The sequence below is a fragment of the Hypanus sabinus genome, chromosome 14 (genome assembly GCF_030144855.1).
Source record: "Hypanus sabinus isolate sHypSab1 chromosome 14, sHypSab1.hap1, whole genome shotgun sequence".
Taxonomy (NCBI): Eukaryota; Metazoa; Chordata; class Chondrichthyes; order Myliobatiformes; family Dasyatidae; genus Hypanus; species Hypanus sabinus.
The window spans coordinates 46,496,479-46,511,813 of record NC_082719.1 but is presented as its reverse complement, the minus strand read 5'-3'; the positions used below and the strand labels follow the sequence as shown (position 1 = coordinate 46,511,813).

At 35.4% G+C, this 15,335-nt stretch overlaps 2 protein-coding genes across 8 annotated transcripts in view; one reads left to right on the top strand and one right to left on the bottom strand.

Annotated features, from left to right (window-relative positions):
- LOC132404715 (BEN domain-containing protein 4) overlaps nt 1-5,489 on the top strand; it is a 62,664-nt gene extending 57,175 nt beyond the window's left edge. The window contains exon 5 of the mRNA XM_059989109.1: nt 937-5,489. Coding sequence (XP_059845092.1) covers nt 937-1,154 — 218 coding nt within the window. The 3' untranslated portion in view covers nt 1,155-5,489. The remainder of the gene's footprint in view (nt 1-936) is intronic.
- A 4,310-nt stretch (nt 5,490-9,799) lies between these two features.
- The window catches only part of slc30a9 (solute carrier family 30 member 9), a 107,680-nt gene continuing 102,144 nt past the window's right edge, over nt 9,800-15,335 (bottom strand). For all 7 annotated transcript variants that reach the window (XM_059989103.1, XM_059989104.1, XM_059989101.1 and 4 more), the window contains one exon: nt 9,800-15,265. In XM_059989103.1, the coding sequence (XP_059845086.1) occupies nt 15,221-15,265 (45 nt within the window). In that variant the 3' untranslated portion in view covers nt 9,800-15,220. The remainder of the gene's footprint in view (nt 15,266-15,335) is intronic.

The window sequence follows — 15,335 nt, the reverse complement described above, 5'->3', positions numbered from 1 at the left end:
CCTCATTTTAGAGTTGGGAATGACTGCCCTCAAGGACAAACTTTATTCCCCAGATATATTTAAATGTTTAAGGAATTTGCTGTGGCATGTTGGTGCAACATGCAACAAAGCAACAACATTCCACAATTATAAGAATAAAGAATTATATTAAAAAAACTTAGAGGGTAAAGTATGGATTTAGAATAAACATGCATAAATACATAAATACCATCATGTATTTACAATGTAAACGGCTGTATATAAAAAGTGGTTTAAATTATTTACAGTGCAGTACAGAGGCTACGGTAATAGATAAAAGGGGGTGTAGCTAAGGAGAATAGTGGATCAGGTTAACAGTCTGGTGTAAGAAACGTTTAAAATGGCATTAAGTTTTTGTTTTAATAGTCCTATATTGTTTCCAGAAGGAAGGTTTTGGAAGCGGTAGTTTGCCTCTTAAATACAAATCCTGCAGTGATGGTAGACGGTAGCCAGTGTACTTTTCAGCTGACCTGACAGTTCACTGTAGTTTTTTTACATGGCGGGAGGATGCTGTGCTAGACCAGACTTGTTTGGCATCCTTCTACCATATAATGATAAAAATAGAGAATGCTGTCCATGATGTTAGTTTAGAATTGCTTCATTATGTTCTGTGGAAGATGGCAATTGCCACAAGAAGTACCGAACATCCTCTTCTGAGCCTTTTTGTTAATGAAGGAGATATGGTTCTCCCAAATGAAGTCCTGTGAAATAATAATGCCCAGGAACCTTAATATTGAAATGGTGCTAACTGCAGAGTTTTTGATAAGTGGGTGAAGAGGGTAAGTGGAGTGGTTTATTAATCCTGATGATTGATATACAAAAGCTATAAACTGCAACTTACTAATTCTTGACATTTGCACTAATTCAGGAGGTCTGCATCTTATTTCAGTTTCTTCAATTGCTATGTGTTGCTTGCAGAATTCATTCGGATGCATTGCACCTCCAACCCGGATTGGTGGATGCCATCAGAAGAACAAATTAACAAAGTCTTCAGTGATGCTGTTGGGCATGCTCGGCAGGGACGCGCTGTGGGAACTTTCCTTGGTGCCAGTGGCCCCTATCATGAAGGCTATGACCATCAGATGTCACAGGATGAAGTATACAACAAGGGGTGCCATGAGGGTGCTGGAGACTGAGCCCACACAGTTTGATGTAACTGCCAGGCTGATGTAGAAAATGAATGTGTAATACTCCATCGTTGTATTGGTGTTGACACCAACTTGATATGATGCAAATCAATTTAAAACGAGAACATTTAATTAAAATAAGATTTCCTACAGAAGAGATACCAAAAGTGACCTCAAAGGTTAACCTGCTTTGACTGTGATTAATTTGGTAAATCCATTGTCCTGACCACCTGAAGTGCTATCCCAGGCTTGGGACTGAGGAATGTTACTTATCTGACCAAATTAACAAAATATTATTCAGCCTAGAAAGCATCCTTTAGAAGTAAAACATCAAAATAGTTTATTTTCCACATGTGTTTGAGTGGTCTGAAGCTACAAAAATTCTGAATTAACTGTGGTTGAAATACATCAAAATCAAATCCTGGGCATATAAGCTCTAGTCAACTCATGAATTAATAGGAAAGTATAGCCTTTAAAATCTGGAGCTTGTCCTAACTTGCAACATTTCAGAGATATCAAATTAGGAGTTAGGCTTGTAGTCAAAGACATCTTAGCTGTGTAGTAATATCATTTACTGAATGTAAAATTTTGCCCAGTCTACCATTCTGTAAACTCAATTGACCACCACAGTTTTAATTACCAGCTTTATTATGCAGCTGTTCAGAAATGTAGCCACCTTGTTAAGGAAATCAATGAGAAGTATGATGTTAATTCTAAGAATGACAGAAGAAGCTGAGGCAGGTAAGTAGCATTCCCTTCAGAAATGCCTATCTGCCAATTATCTCAGACACTGGTTTAGGTTATATTGCACTTTGTTTGAATACCTTCTATCTGTGTGTACAAGTGCATTAACAATAAATGTTGTAGCTTTGTATTACTTGTATTAAAATAATTTTGTTAAGGAAATTAACTTTAAAAGGTATATATTAATTATTCCATCCCATAGGAGATGTTTCTTATCCACTTTCAAACTGACTGTTATGAAAGCATTTGACCCCATTTCATGTTCATAGTTAGTTGACCCACTGATTATGATTACTATATCACCCTGTTGCTACTAATAAACTTCAACTATTAAAAGTTTTGCACATTTGAAGAAAGCTTAAAACAGTGACTTGGGAATCAAGAGGGTGCATCATTCTGCTTGTGGAAAAATATATAGTGTAAAATGAAAGGAAACATGACCAGCTGTCTCTTTAATAGCATCCCACATTACAGTCAGAGGACCTTTATATTTTTATACTTTTAAACACTGAGGTTTTTTTTTTACCTTTGTTATTTTCTAATACAGTATTAAATTGTAACCCTGTAAGGAGCAATCAATAAAAATATTTTCTGGGTAATAAATACATTAGTTTGGTTAAAGAGAAAACACCATTGAAGCTTTGTTTTAACATTATGATAACATATAAAGGTGGTATCTGCTGATAAATCTGAAAAATTATTTCCAAAGTGCAGCTTGTTCATTTGTACATTAGAATGAAAAATCACTTGTCAGATCCAATCATTCACCAGACAGTAGATTGAAAACATAGTAGATTTAACATTACTCATGCTATCCTCTAACCTTTATCAAAATATTGGAGGGTAGTGTAAAGTCTCCAGTACATTTCAAATCCACCGTGAATGTCATGGAATTTGATTTGCATGAAGTATCAACTACAGCTCAGTTGGTAGTATCCCTGCCTCTCAGTTAAAGGATTGTAGGTTCCAATACAACTCCAGAGACTTTGAGACTTGAGTGCCAACCCAAGCTGATAATTCATTGAAGTAGTGATGAATTGTGCAATGACAGCTATGCCGTCTTCCAGATGGAACAATAAACCGAAGGTCTGTTTTCATTTTGAGACTTTGCAGAACTACTCTGCAGAAAAATAAGGTACAATGTCACTGCGAGTAGAACTGCTGCTCACAGCAATAGAGACCCCAGTTGAACCCAGAACTCCCTGTGACTAAGTAATAGTTTAATTGACCACTGTAAATTGCCCCTAGAGTGGAGGTGAATAGTAGAATCTTGGGAGTTATGGAGGATGTGAGAAAATAAAATGGGAATAATGTAGGATCATTGCAGATGGGTGGTTGATGTTTGACATTAGACACTGCGGATCAAAGAACCTGTTTCTGAGCTGTGTGAATTTATGACTCCAAGATGTTCTTTCAGCATACTGGTCAATATTAATTGTTCATTCATCATCGCAAAGTCAGATTTTTATTTCGCTCATTACTTCTTTGCTTTTTGTGGGATCTTGCTTTGTGTAAACTGACTGCTACATATCAGAATGGGAGGTAATTGTGTCCATTAACTCCATGCTGGCTGTCCCCTATCCCCTGCACATTCCCCGTAATCCTATATTATAGTGGGGGGGGGGGGGGGGCGGGTACAGGAGTAAGTTGGGGTATGCTAAATTCAGCAGGAAGTTTAGGAATGCAGTTTCTTTTTCCACCTGACATCCATTGTGGATGATCTTTTAGTGAGCAGCAGTAATCTACACGATAGCATTCATTCTTTGAAAACATCTAATATTTCCTAAATGCTTTGCTTGTATTGGGGTCAGTTCTGTGAAGACTTTGTGTTCCGTGTGCCAGTGATAAGGACTGAATACTTTGCACTTCCAGCATTGTCCATTAAACATAATAGAAACACTGACCAAGGGTGCAGGCTACTGAAGGCAGAATATAAGGTTATTAAAGTCTATTGTGAAGTCTGTTGTTATAACTAAAAACCTAACTGCCACTGCAATGCAAATAACAATAATCCAAATTACTTACAGTGCTTCTATAATTAGTCCACTGAGGAAAACAATTGTACCTAGCAGCACATTAAGTTATGAGCCAAGTTTCAGCTATTGATTAAGAATGGACAACAAAAACTAATCAATTGAATGTAATTTTGTTTGATTGTCTTTCCCTTCTTTCATTGCTGACATCTGGCTGCTCGTCCCTGGTTGATTTTCTAGGCCAAACTTAAACATGTAACAGGTAATGTTACTACAAGTCTTGCAGACAAGACTTATATTCATGTTACACACTATGTTAGTACTTCTATTGTAAATGAGTGGGAACCTACACCCAGTTCCCCGTTCCATAAAACTCCAAAGAGGAACACCTCAATGGGATTCCAGTAGGTGAACTGACTCAGGAAGAGCAGAAACTAAACCTAGTTCAGTACAATATACTGTGTATATAAATCAATTATACAGGAAAGAAAAGTCAGTCTGTGGAAGCTCTGATTTATGCAGTCTTTGAGTGGGTTTTCCTTTTGGGAATATGGAATCAGAATTTTCTCTGAGAAATGCAATAAAGAAAACAATGTTTAACTTGTTAATTAAAAATATGCTTTGATTTTGAACATTTGATTACTTTAGTCCATTCCTAGGTTCTGATAATTTGTTTGGTACCAATACTGGCATACGGTACAATGATAATTCAGTCAGTTGTCAACAGCCTACTGAACCCAATTCAGAATCAGAATTATCTCTTATAGATAACAGACATTTGTTTTGCTGCAGCAGAGCAGTGCAAAGACATAAAATTATAATAAATGACAAAATAAATTGCGCAAAAGAAAGGATTAAGGAGTTAGTGTTTATAGGCCAATCAGAAATCAGATGGCAGAGTGAGAGAAGCTGTTCCTGAATCATTGAGGGTGGGTCTTCATGCTCCTGTACCTTCTTCCTGATGGCAGTAATGAGAAAAAGGCATTACCTGAATGGTGAGGATCTTCTTTAGGCTCTACCTCTTTAGGATGTCCTTGATGATGAATAGGACCGTGCACATATTTTCAGAAAGCATTGTATGATTATCAACCCAATACCACCTTCTGCCCCAGAGTGAGACGCATTTGCTTTCCAACCTTTGGTTAAACAAGAAATATCATCTATGGGATTCTTTTATAAGGTTGAGCACTTTTCCCTGTTTTTGCACCATTAGTGTGACTGGTCAGTGCAGTGAAAAGTAAATGTAAAATCTTGTTGACTATGGAAGATTAGTAATGTTAGCATTCTCACAAGTGTACTTCACTGTCTTAATTAAATGTGCACTGACTTGGAACAGACCTTTTTGTTATATGTTGACCATCTGTCTATGGTAATGTGTGTAGTCTCAATGTAGCTTTTACATTGTCAATTGTTGAGACCAGCCACACAATAAATGATGTACATTACTGCTTTGTCTTTGATCTCTGTATTATATTTGATGTTTTAGGATCTTCCAGTTTCGTAGTTGTCTTTTTTTTCTAAATTGAGCAGCAAGGAGGGGAAGAAATTGTATACACTTGTGATTTTGTATGTAGCGATTTAATCTGTCCTCTACACTTGTACGACATCTGCCTTAATAACAACTAACTTCATAAGGCAATGAGAGTAATTTCATGATTGCTTTATCAAATAAAGATTAAAATGAGTAAGGCTGCTTTTTTTTTACTTCTTTGGATGTCACTCTCATTTATTTTTTTATTTAATTTGAGTTAATTTGTATGACTTTGTACAGATGACCCAGGCAAATGGCAATATTGACCAGATCACTAGGACAATTCAGTTTCCACCTACAGAAAACAAATCGTCAAACCCAACCATACATGGCTTCACTCCATGCAATGACACATATTACATTAATTTACTAAACTTAACATTTGATGTTGGGATGAAAGGTAATTTGAGCAGAGCAGTAGTTTTAAAGAACACCTGGCTGCTTAGAAAGCATTCGCCTTGTAAAAGAAAACCAGGAACTTTGGCACTCATGCTCATTACTGAGTAACATCTACCACAACTTTAGCATCCCTATTTGTTTACCAAGGCTGCAAATGCTGAAAATATTCAAGTCATGCAGCACTAACCAATAATGCTTCAGGCTGAGGCTTTTTCATCAGAACACTAATGTACATGGTACCTCACCAGGAGCAACTTGGCAGCAAAATAAATAAAGCAATGAAATTTATTTATTTGCCCATTTTGATATTGACTATTGGTGCCAGAAAAAAAAAGCATTTGTTCATGGACTTAATTACTCTCAGCCACATTCGTAATATATATATAAAAAAATCTATAGGCAGTATCAAAATCTTTCAGGTTTTAAGTTCGTCTTTTCTCATTTTTTAAATATCACTCTGCTTTTTTTTTTAAATTCTGACCAGCTATGTTAACACATACTCCTTGGTTTACACTGTGTACCTCTATGAGGCAAAAGTTTTGGTTGTTGGACAGAAATTTCCCACAGTATTGTAACTCTGGTTGCTTTGTTGGATTTGAGGTCTGAAAGATTGATCTCTAGTTATGTCTTGGTATGATAATAGTGCACTGAAAGGCAAACATGAAAGCTGAGAGTGGGTATTGTGGAAACTCACCTGTCCCTCAAGCAAGCCTGTAAGGCTGCTTTCCCTTTCAAGTTGTCCTTGCCTCCAATCAGCTGCTGGGTTTCCTCAAACCTATGAAACAGTTAGCCAGAATTACACCTGAAAATAGGTCAATATTCGATGGCCAGACTCATTACAGTATTTAAATGACCAAATTATCACTTAAAGCTGTTTATGCCCAGCTCACCTGTGCTGATTTCTAAAGATGTGGTTTCCGGGCATTTGAGATTTTAAGGTGTTATATCTTGCTGCAGTTTCAAGAGATAAAATTACCTGGTCTGTTAGTAAATAGTCTTCAAACTGATTGCTTGAATTGACTTTATTTCTTACATCCTTCATATACATGAGCAAAAATCTTTATGTTACACCTCCATCTAAATGTGCAATCACTTATAACTTATAATAAATAGAACAGTCAATGTAACATTGAAATACACTCAAATCAGCGGGAGTTCGTCAGTCTGATGGCCTGGTGGAAGAAGTTGTCCCGGAGCCTGCTGGTCCTGGCTTTTATGCTGCTGTACCATTTCCCAGATGTAGCAGCTGGAATAGATTGTGGTTGGGGTGACTCGGGTCCTTTTCTCACACTTGTCTTTGTAAATGTCCTGAATCATGGGAAGTTCACAACTACAGATGCACTGGGCTGTCCACACCACTCTCTGCAGAATCCTGCAGTTAAGCGAGATACAGTTCCCATACCAGGCAGTGATACAGCCAGTCAGCATTCTCTCAGTTGTGCCCCTGTAGAAAATTCTTAGGATTTGGAGGTCCATACCAATCTTAGTCAACCATCTGAGGTGAAAGAGGCGCTGTTGTACCTTTACCACGCAGCTGATGTGTAAGGACCACGTGAGGTCCTTGGTGATGTGGATGCCAAGGAACTTGAGACCCCAGATCCATTGATGTCAATAGGGGTTAGCCAATATTATTTTTTCAGCTCACTTAGGATCTGAGCACTATATTGTTTTAGATTCTTACTGGAGACAATCTACTGTTGAAAAGCTCACACAAGATCAGTGAGCAGCTGCAACTCTAATCACAGCAGTATTATAGTTAAACTTGTCAGCAAAATCCACTGAAACAAGGGTCTACCCAGTCGTTCTCACCTAGAAGCTTGTGCCTCCGACGGGATAGAAATGGTAGGTCCCTCTCCTACTAAAGAACAACAATCAAATAGGCATGTTTTGGACATGTTACCTGCCAGCTATATGAGATTTACTAAACTCGCTTCTGCTGCCATTTTGCCCCCATTTCCAATATAGTGTGCATTGTGCTCTCAAGCACTGATGTCATTGGCGATCAAATTAATCCTGATTATAACCTCATCTGTGCACGTGGATGTCAACTCCTCCATAAGGTCCTGTGTGAGTATACATGCACATGCATTGTATCGGGGTGAAAAGGTTAAGGTAGCTAAATCACTTATCAAAGGCACACAGAAAATACAAATCAAAAGATGCTTTACTGCTCTTTGTAACTAGAAGGCTTCAAAGGTTTAGATGTTATATCAAAGCCATACACACCCAGGTTACACCTCAACTAACAATACAATGAATAATTCTGGAAACTACCTTAATTGCTATGTATTTGGAAGGTACACTCTGTAAATTCATTTACATAATACCAGGACCCCAAGGATAAAAATATAAGAAAACAATTTGACTTCCTGGAATTTAAGTCTAAGGAGATTATTTTAGTGAAGTTTATTAAATACACTAGAGACCTGCTGGGTTGAATGCAGATAATCTACTTCAGCTATTTGAGGAATCCAAGATCATGGGACATATGCATAATGTCATACAGCACAGAAAGTCCTTTGACCCACCCTGCCCATGACAACCATCAAAGCCCTATCTAGATTAATCCCATTTACCAGCACTTGGACAATAGATTTCTAAATTGGCGATTCAAGTGCATACCCAGATACTATTTAAATCTATCCCTCAAGCAGTGCATTCTCGAGTCCAGTCTCGATGAAGACAGTTTTTCCTCAAATCCCCTTTAAACCTCTTGCCCTATACCATTGTCTTCTAGTTGTAGATAACTCTGCTACATGCTGGTGGCCATATGGCAACATTCTGGTTAATCTCCTTCTGCATCCTCTACCAGGGCCATCACATCCTTCCCATAGTGTGCAGATCAGATATGTACACAATACTCCAGCTGGCACCTCATACCCCAATGTTTTATAGTTGTACCAAAACTTCCCTATATTTATATTCTATATCCCAACTAATGAAGGCAACAATCCCATACATCTCCTTACCTGCCATCTTCAGAGATCCTTGAACTCCTACACAAGATCCCTCTCCTTACCAATTATTCCTTTGCATCCTACTATTTATTTTATGTGGCCTTGCAGCTGCATTTTCATTTACCATGCTTATCTTTCAGCAGCCAAGAAACTACATCTTATCACCCACTCTTTTAAAATGCTCCTTAAAAAGCCTTATGTTTTTGACATGTTATTTCCCTTTTACTAAAAAGTTTTTTTTGTTTGTAATTAAAGATGTTGATGATAATAGCAACTTACAGCTGCAACTAAACCTAGACTGAGATATCTCAATGCACCATTGATGCCGCCATCTTTCAGATCAGGCAATAAAGGACGACCTTCCAAGAGACAAGAATGATCCCAATTTCAAAGGTAGGGGAGTTTGTCCTAAACTGATACTTATCAGTCAGTCAATAATACAATGAGGAAATAGATAATCTAAGGTTGTCACTAGACTGGTGCAAAAGCATCATGCAGGAGTTGGCTAGCGTATCACAATAATGACAAAAGCAGTGTAGCATGCTTCAGAATAATCTGGGCCATGAAAGGTGCTTTACAAGTGCAAATGTTTCTTTTCTCTGTCAATTCATGATAAATACATTGGCCCACTGTAACATAATTGCTGGTTCAGATTATTGCTATTCATTCTGTTACCCATTCCCAATTTTAAATTTTACGTTTTTCAGATATTGCTAAATACATTTTGTATATTTAAATGTAGAATCACTTCCCAGGATAATAGAATCATAAAGCCCAAAATAAAGTTTGCATATTGATTCTAGTTTGACTGTGGATGAAACTTTAGCTCTGTTTAAGAATTTGCCCCAAGTCAATGAAATCTAAAATTTTCTGTTCTACATTGTTACTATGTATGCACTTATAGAACTTGTTTGGCATGCAAATTTACTAGTTAATGGACTATTGGAGTGAAAATCAGATTCTACATTAAGACAAGGAGCAGAATAGAAGGGATTACACTTAACAGAAATTCTATTAGACAAAAGCAAAAAGCTCAATTTAAAAAAATACTCAAGTTCAGAATTAAATCTTTAATAACTTTAGATTGCATATACAATTAAATATATTATTCTCTATTCTAACAATATTAACGCAGCTATTGAAGAACTCTTCATAAAAGATTCATTCTTTAGATGAGTAAATAAGTACACCAGTTAGGAAATGCCCAAGAGCTGCACCTGCTCTGCCAGTACTTGGCAAGTTTCCACCCAAATGCAACCCAGCAAAACAGAAGCAGCTCCAAAAAATCTCCCTGCTATTGACATTTCCAATATCTATCGAGTCATAACTTAGTTTTCAATATGGTTTAAATTTAATATTTAAAACAGTTATTTTGCTCTATATTACATTATATTCAAAACCTCCTGCCATAAAATTGATACATGTGCCATAAAGTGTCCAAAAACAAAAACTAATATTGAAAGAGTCTGTCATATGCAAGTAGTTGCATATAGAAAAAAATGTAAATAATTAAAGTTCATAATTCCAGTAACCATTGATAATAACAATTTATTTTAAGCTTCAAACCCAAAATTGTTGGACATTGATGTGTAAAAACACCCTTTTTTCCCCAGATAAATAAATGTTTGAACTGATCAATAATTTTCAGGGATTGTTTTTGTACTCTTTTGAAGTTAAATAATGTTAGCACTGCATTTACATGGTAGCTTTAGCATCTGTTCAAAAAGATTTTTAGCTTTGCCTTTACAGCAAACTTATGGTGATAAAAAAAATCAGCAAGCTTTGAAGTGAATTACAATTACATTCTCCTGCTTAGGGGTGATGAACCTTTCTGAGAGCATGTGCACAAATTGACAATAATCTTCTAAAAAAAATCCTCTTGCATGCAATGGTAATTTTGAGCAGAGATTACCACTGATTAATGAATAAATGCAATAATTATGGAATTATTTAAGGAAAAGGATAATTCAGTTGCTTATTTACATGTATTGTTTTGCTATTAATAAAATTATAACAGAGATAGATTGAAATAAATGAAGCATTTTAGAAAACCTGCACAAATCTTTTGAAAAGAATTTGAAAAATAATTTCCAAATAATATTGTTATTGCAACTGTTTTCTATCCAAATACAATGTGTACACTAGGTCTGCAAGGATTTCAAAATGTATCACTCAACTTCTCGTGTTCTTGCACCATCCAACTGGCGCCAAACTAGCATGAGACCTCTTCTGTGAAAACATATTACTGCTCTCAGGTTGTAAAAATCATTTGATGCATCATTTGGTAAGAAAGATAATTTGGAAAAATGATTATATGTTTATTATGGATGCAGTTTAGAGAACTGAGGTATGATACAGCATGCCAACAAATTTTTTGCGCATGCCCATGGGTTCACTACCCCAGCAGCTTATTCATGGAATCACGCACCATTTTGGATCAGCACAAGCAACTATAATTATAGGGAAGTGCAATACTACCGAAATGTAGATCAGCCTTGGAATAGTCTTACACTGTCTTAAATCTGAAAACCACCAAGGTCAATTTGCAGATCCGACACTTTTAATGACCCATGCAAGACTTCAGCAAAATTACAAGAAAATACAAAATCAACCAGGTACTCTCCAATATTTTCCATTTCTTCAATAGCAGATTTTAATTTATCATAAACTTTTACTGAACTGCTTTGAATCCTAAACTAAAAGAAACAAATCAAGGAATGTATACTGAAAACAATTTTGAAGCAAAGAACAAGTGTATATAAAAAAAAGTATAAGATAAATTATTCACTATAAATTTCCATACAAAATGTTTTTTAAGGTACAGTATATCTGTCAATGAAAATCCTGCATGTATTTCAAAGGGAGGGGCAAGAGAGGATGCACATTGTTGTTCCAGATAGAATTATGTACTAACTGCTTTTAAAGATTGTAACACTCCAAAAAAATGGTCAACTGATTTAATTTAAGATGAGATAAATGAGTGCCACAACAAAATGTATCAGCCAACTTTCTGGATAATTTTTGTAAAGGGCAAAAGTGGGAGTGCGCAAGTTTGGATATCAGTACAACTTATACCAGTGTGTTTGTGTAATATTTGGATTGTTCGACTCCAACATTTTCAAAGCGCTACTTGTTTTAAAATGAGTCAAACTTCATTCTTGCATAAAGGGACCGAATTGAATCAGAAATTGTAAGTAAATAGCTCACAGGTCTATTTCAATGAATCTGTATTTTGTTTTAAGATAAATTTAAAAGCCATGAATACATTCCTCTCATCACTTTGATGCTGAATACTAACTATAGTGATCTGGTTAATTAGCCCAATGGTTATTCATGGCAGCCCCTTATTTGGTACAAACCTTAAAGAACAAAGATCAACCAAGAAAATTGCCAGGATTCCATTGTTTATTTGGGACACTATACTATCTAATTGGTACAAGAGACTGTAGCAAAATGGTTACTAATTAGAGGCAGTCTTGTGCACTTGCATGCCTGTTAAGACACTGTACTGTGCTTAGAGTGAACAGATTTTAAAGAGCGTCAGTTGTGCTTGTATTCGAAAGCAGTAATTTTTGTCACTAATAGTTAGCAAGAAATAAGTGGTAAAATCACTTGGAACTGTTTTGCTCACTGTGGTTTCAAGCATTCAGGTTTAAAGATGCCAGAAACAGCGGAAAGAAAACATATGAAACAGTTTCACTACTTCAACAAGTTAGAAACTACAAAGAATTTGGAGGTATCAACAATCATTTTGAATGTTACTATGAAAAAGAAGATTTTGAAGATCCAATCATCGAAAACAACTGGCACTAGGTACCAGTACCGACTTTGTTTATTTCCAGTCTATCAAAGAACATGGCAGCATTCAGAGAGCAAATTACTCTGTCAATGACTATTAGGAACCAATACGCAGTTTTATAGTACTGCAGTGACATTTGTAATGTTCTAATTTGTTCTGTATTTCATTTAAATTGTATTTTTTATACCAATTTAACTATTTCTATTGAATTTCTGCTATTTGGGGCAGCCACTTAATTAGGTCAAAATGCACTGATCCAAATGTGTCCCAATTAACCAGAATCCACTGTATTCCTTTAACATTGAACATTTAAAATGTTTATCAACAAATTATTAAGGTATGGGCATAATTTAGATTGTTTCATCCTTAATACAAATAATAACCTATATTTACTAATACTTCATTTGCACATCAGGTTATTGATAGCCCATTAAAACTAGTGTTAACATTTCCATCAAGTGGTAACAGGCTTTTACAAGACCTGGTGGATTCCTTCATTAAGTAAGTAAAAGTTATATCTTTGATAGGGTAACAGAAGGGTTGCTATGGGGACAACCTATCAGAGACATTTCTTTTGTACTATTCATTCCTACCCACTGTCTCTGCAGAATAATATTTCCTTCTTTCCCAATTCTAACAAAGTCTGACATGAAACCTTAACTATATTTCTTTTTCATAGACGCTGTCTGACCTGCTGAGCTTTCAGTTTTTTCTATTTTTAAAATCACAGTATTAACAAAAACAGGAAAGAAACTGTCATAAATATTTCTATTGGATGAGCAGCATAACATGTTCAAAACAATTAGTATTTATGTTGTCTGTAGATGAACTATTTTGGCCAGTTTTAACATGCAAATCATTAACGCATTCTTTTATATCATTCAGGCTTTTTCACAATAAAAGCTAACCTAATACTAAAAGAAATTAAAAATTTAGAGTTCAATTATTTTGTACATGTAAAAATTGACTATGTACAGTAACTGAAAATATTATTAAGCAGTCAGAATCCACAATACCATTATTGAAAAATTTAACATTTTGGCATAGCAATAATATCTAATTCTATACTCATTATTTGCCTTCCAATTCAAAAAGGTACATTTTAATTTTCTATACCAAATATCCTGAAATTACAGACAACTTGCATTACTTTATTTGGTGAGGGGGTGGGGATAGGGCGGATGTTGCATTCCTAGAAATTATTTGTATTATGATTTTCCGCAACATGAAGCTGCATGCAAAGAGAAAAATAAACAAAACAAACAAGTAAAAAAAAAATGATTTGTTAATTTTGTAAGGCTAAATTTCTGTTACCTGAATGCACTGTAGCATAGAGGTCAGTGGTATCATCTCAGTTCGAACGAAATTTCAATAGTTTTAATTACAGGCATTTTGAACTACTGATTTTTCATTGAGTCCCTTATAAACGGCAGAGAGAGGGAATATTGAGATTTCCTTTACTTCCACCAAGTGTCAGAATCAAATAGATTAGGTTAATCATTGCATCATCTAGCACCCTTAAAAGAGGAACTACATACCTCAAGATTTTCTCAGCAGCTTTACCCCTAACAGCTCAAACTCACATGCTGTCATGAAAGATATATGACTCCAGTATATTCTACTTACTGTTAAATTTCATAAATACACTTACATGGTTTATATCACTAAATTCAACTGCTAATTTTGTACCTGATTTCAGCTCATTTTCAATGTAAACAAAGTTGTAATTTTTAAGTTGAAAACTAAGTTGTCTGCTTTTCATGTCTTGATTGTCATTAATAAACAAACACTTTTTTTGGTGGATCAATGTGAAAACTCCATGTACAACAAGGACAAATTCAGCTCTCAGTCTAAAGCAGTGTTGTTGAGTTTCCCAGATTACTGCTACACAATATACATTTTGGTTTGTTAAATATTTCATAAAGTAAAAGTCAATTTCTTGTTTTCTGTGCACGTAGATAATGAGATGACATACTACTTGATAAAATCACACAAAAATACAAAAAATACAACCCTAATAATATGAACATGAAACTTCAAAATCTAAATACAAATAGCTTTCCCCACCTTCTAAAATGTTTCTCCAAATTTCAAAAGAAAATTAAGACAATGTGTATAGAATATACAACCCCCATATAATTTTAGTTTGAACCAATTGTACCAGTAAATTCAATGGACCAAGAATTTTAAATAAAGGGTTTATTTGAAGTTAGTTGTCATTTTTAGGGCTAGCATTATGTCAAAATGAACAAGATGAAACAGAATAGAGTACTGTTTGAATCAGGGTGAATTTAGATTAGTAAAGCAGGAAAACTCTATTCAGGTTGGTCAATCTATCCAACCTGTGGACAGGTGGCAAAAGTTACCTATTTTAACCTCTTTCCTGCCTTCCTGTCACATGCTCGCACATTCACTTTGACAGCATTCTGATGAACAGTCAAGAGGAGATTCAAAATTTTGTACAGCTAATGAATAATATTATAATTCCTCAACTATGTAACACACTAGATCCCTTCATACCACTGCAACTTTGTCTGTCAATCCTACATAAATTATACCGTGAAATGTCTTTAAAACATTGAAAAGCAGCTTATAATGACCACAAAAGGATTAATGGACTTTTTCTCCCTCCCTGTAGTTGCAATGATCTTCATTAGACGTTCCTGGCATTTTTACAAGATCTCCAAATCCACATGACGTACATCTGGATGTTTTTGCTGTAAAGAAAATGTATTTACAATGATATATTTAGTTTTCTTTAAAGCAAAACAATTGTAATGCAATGTC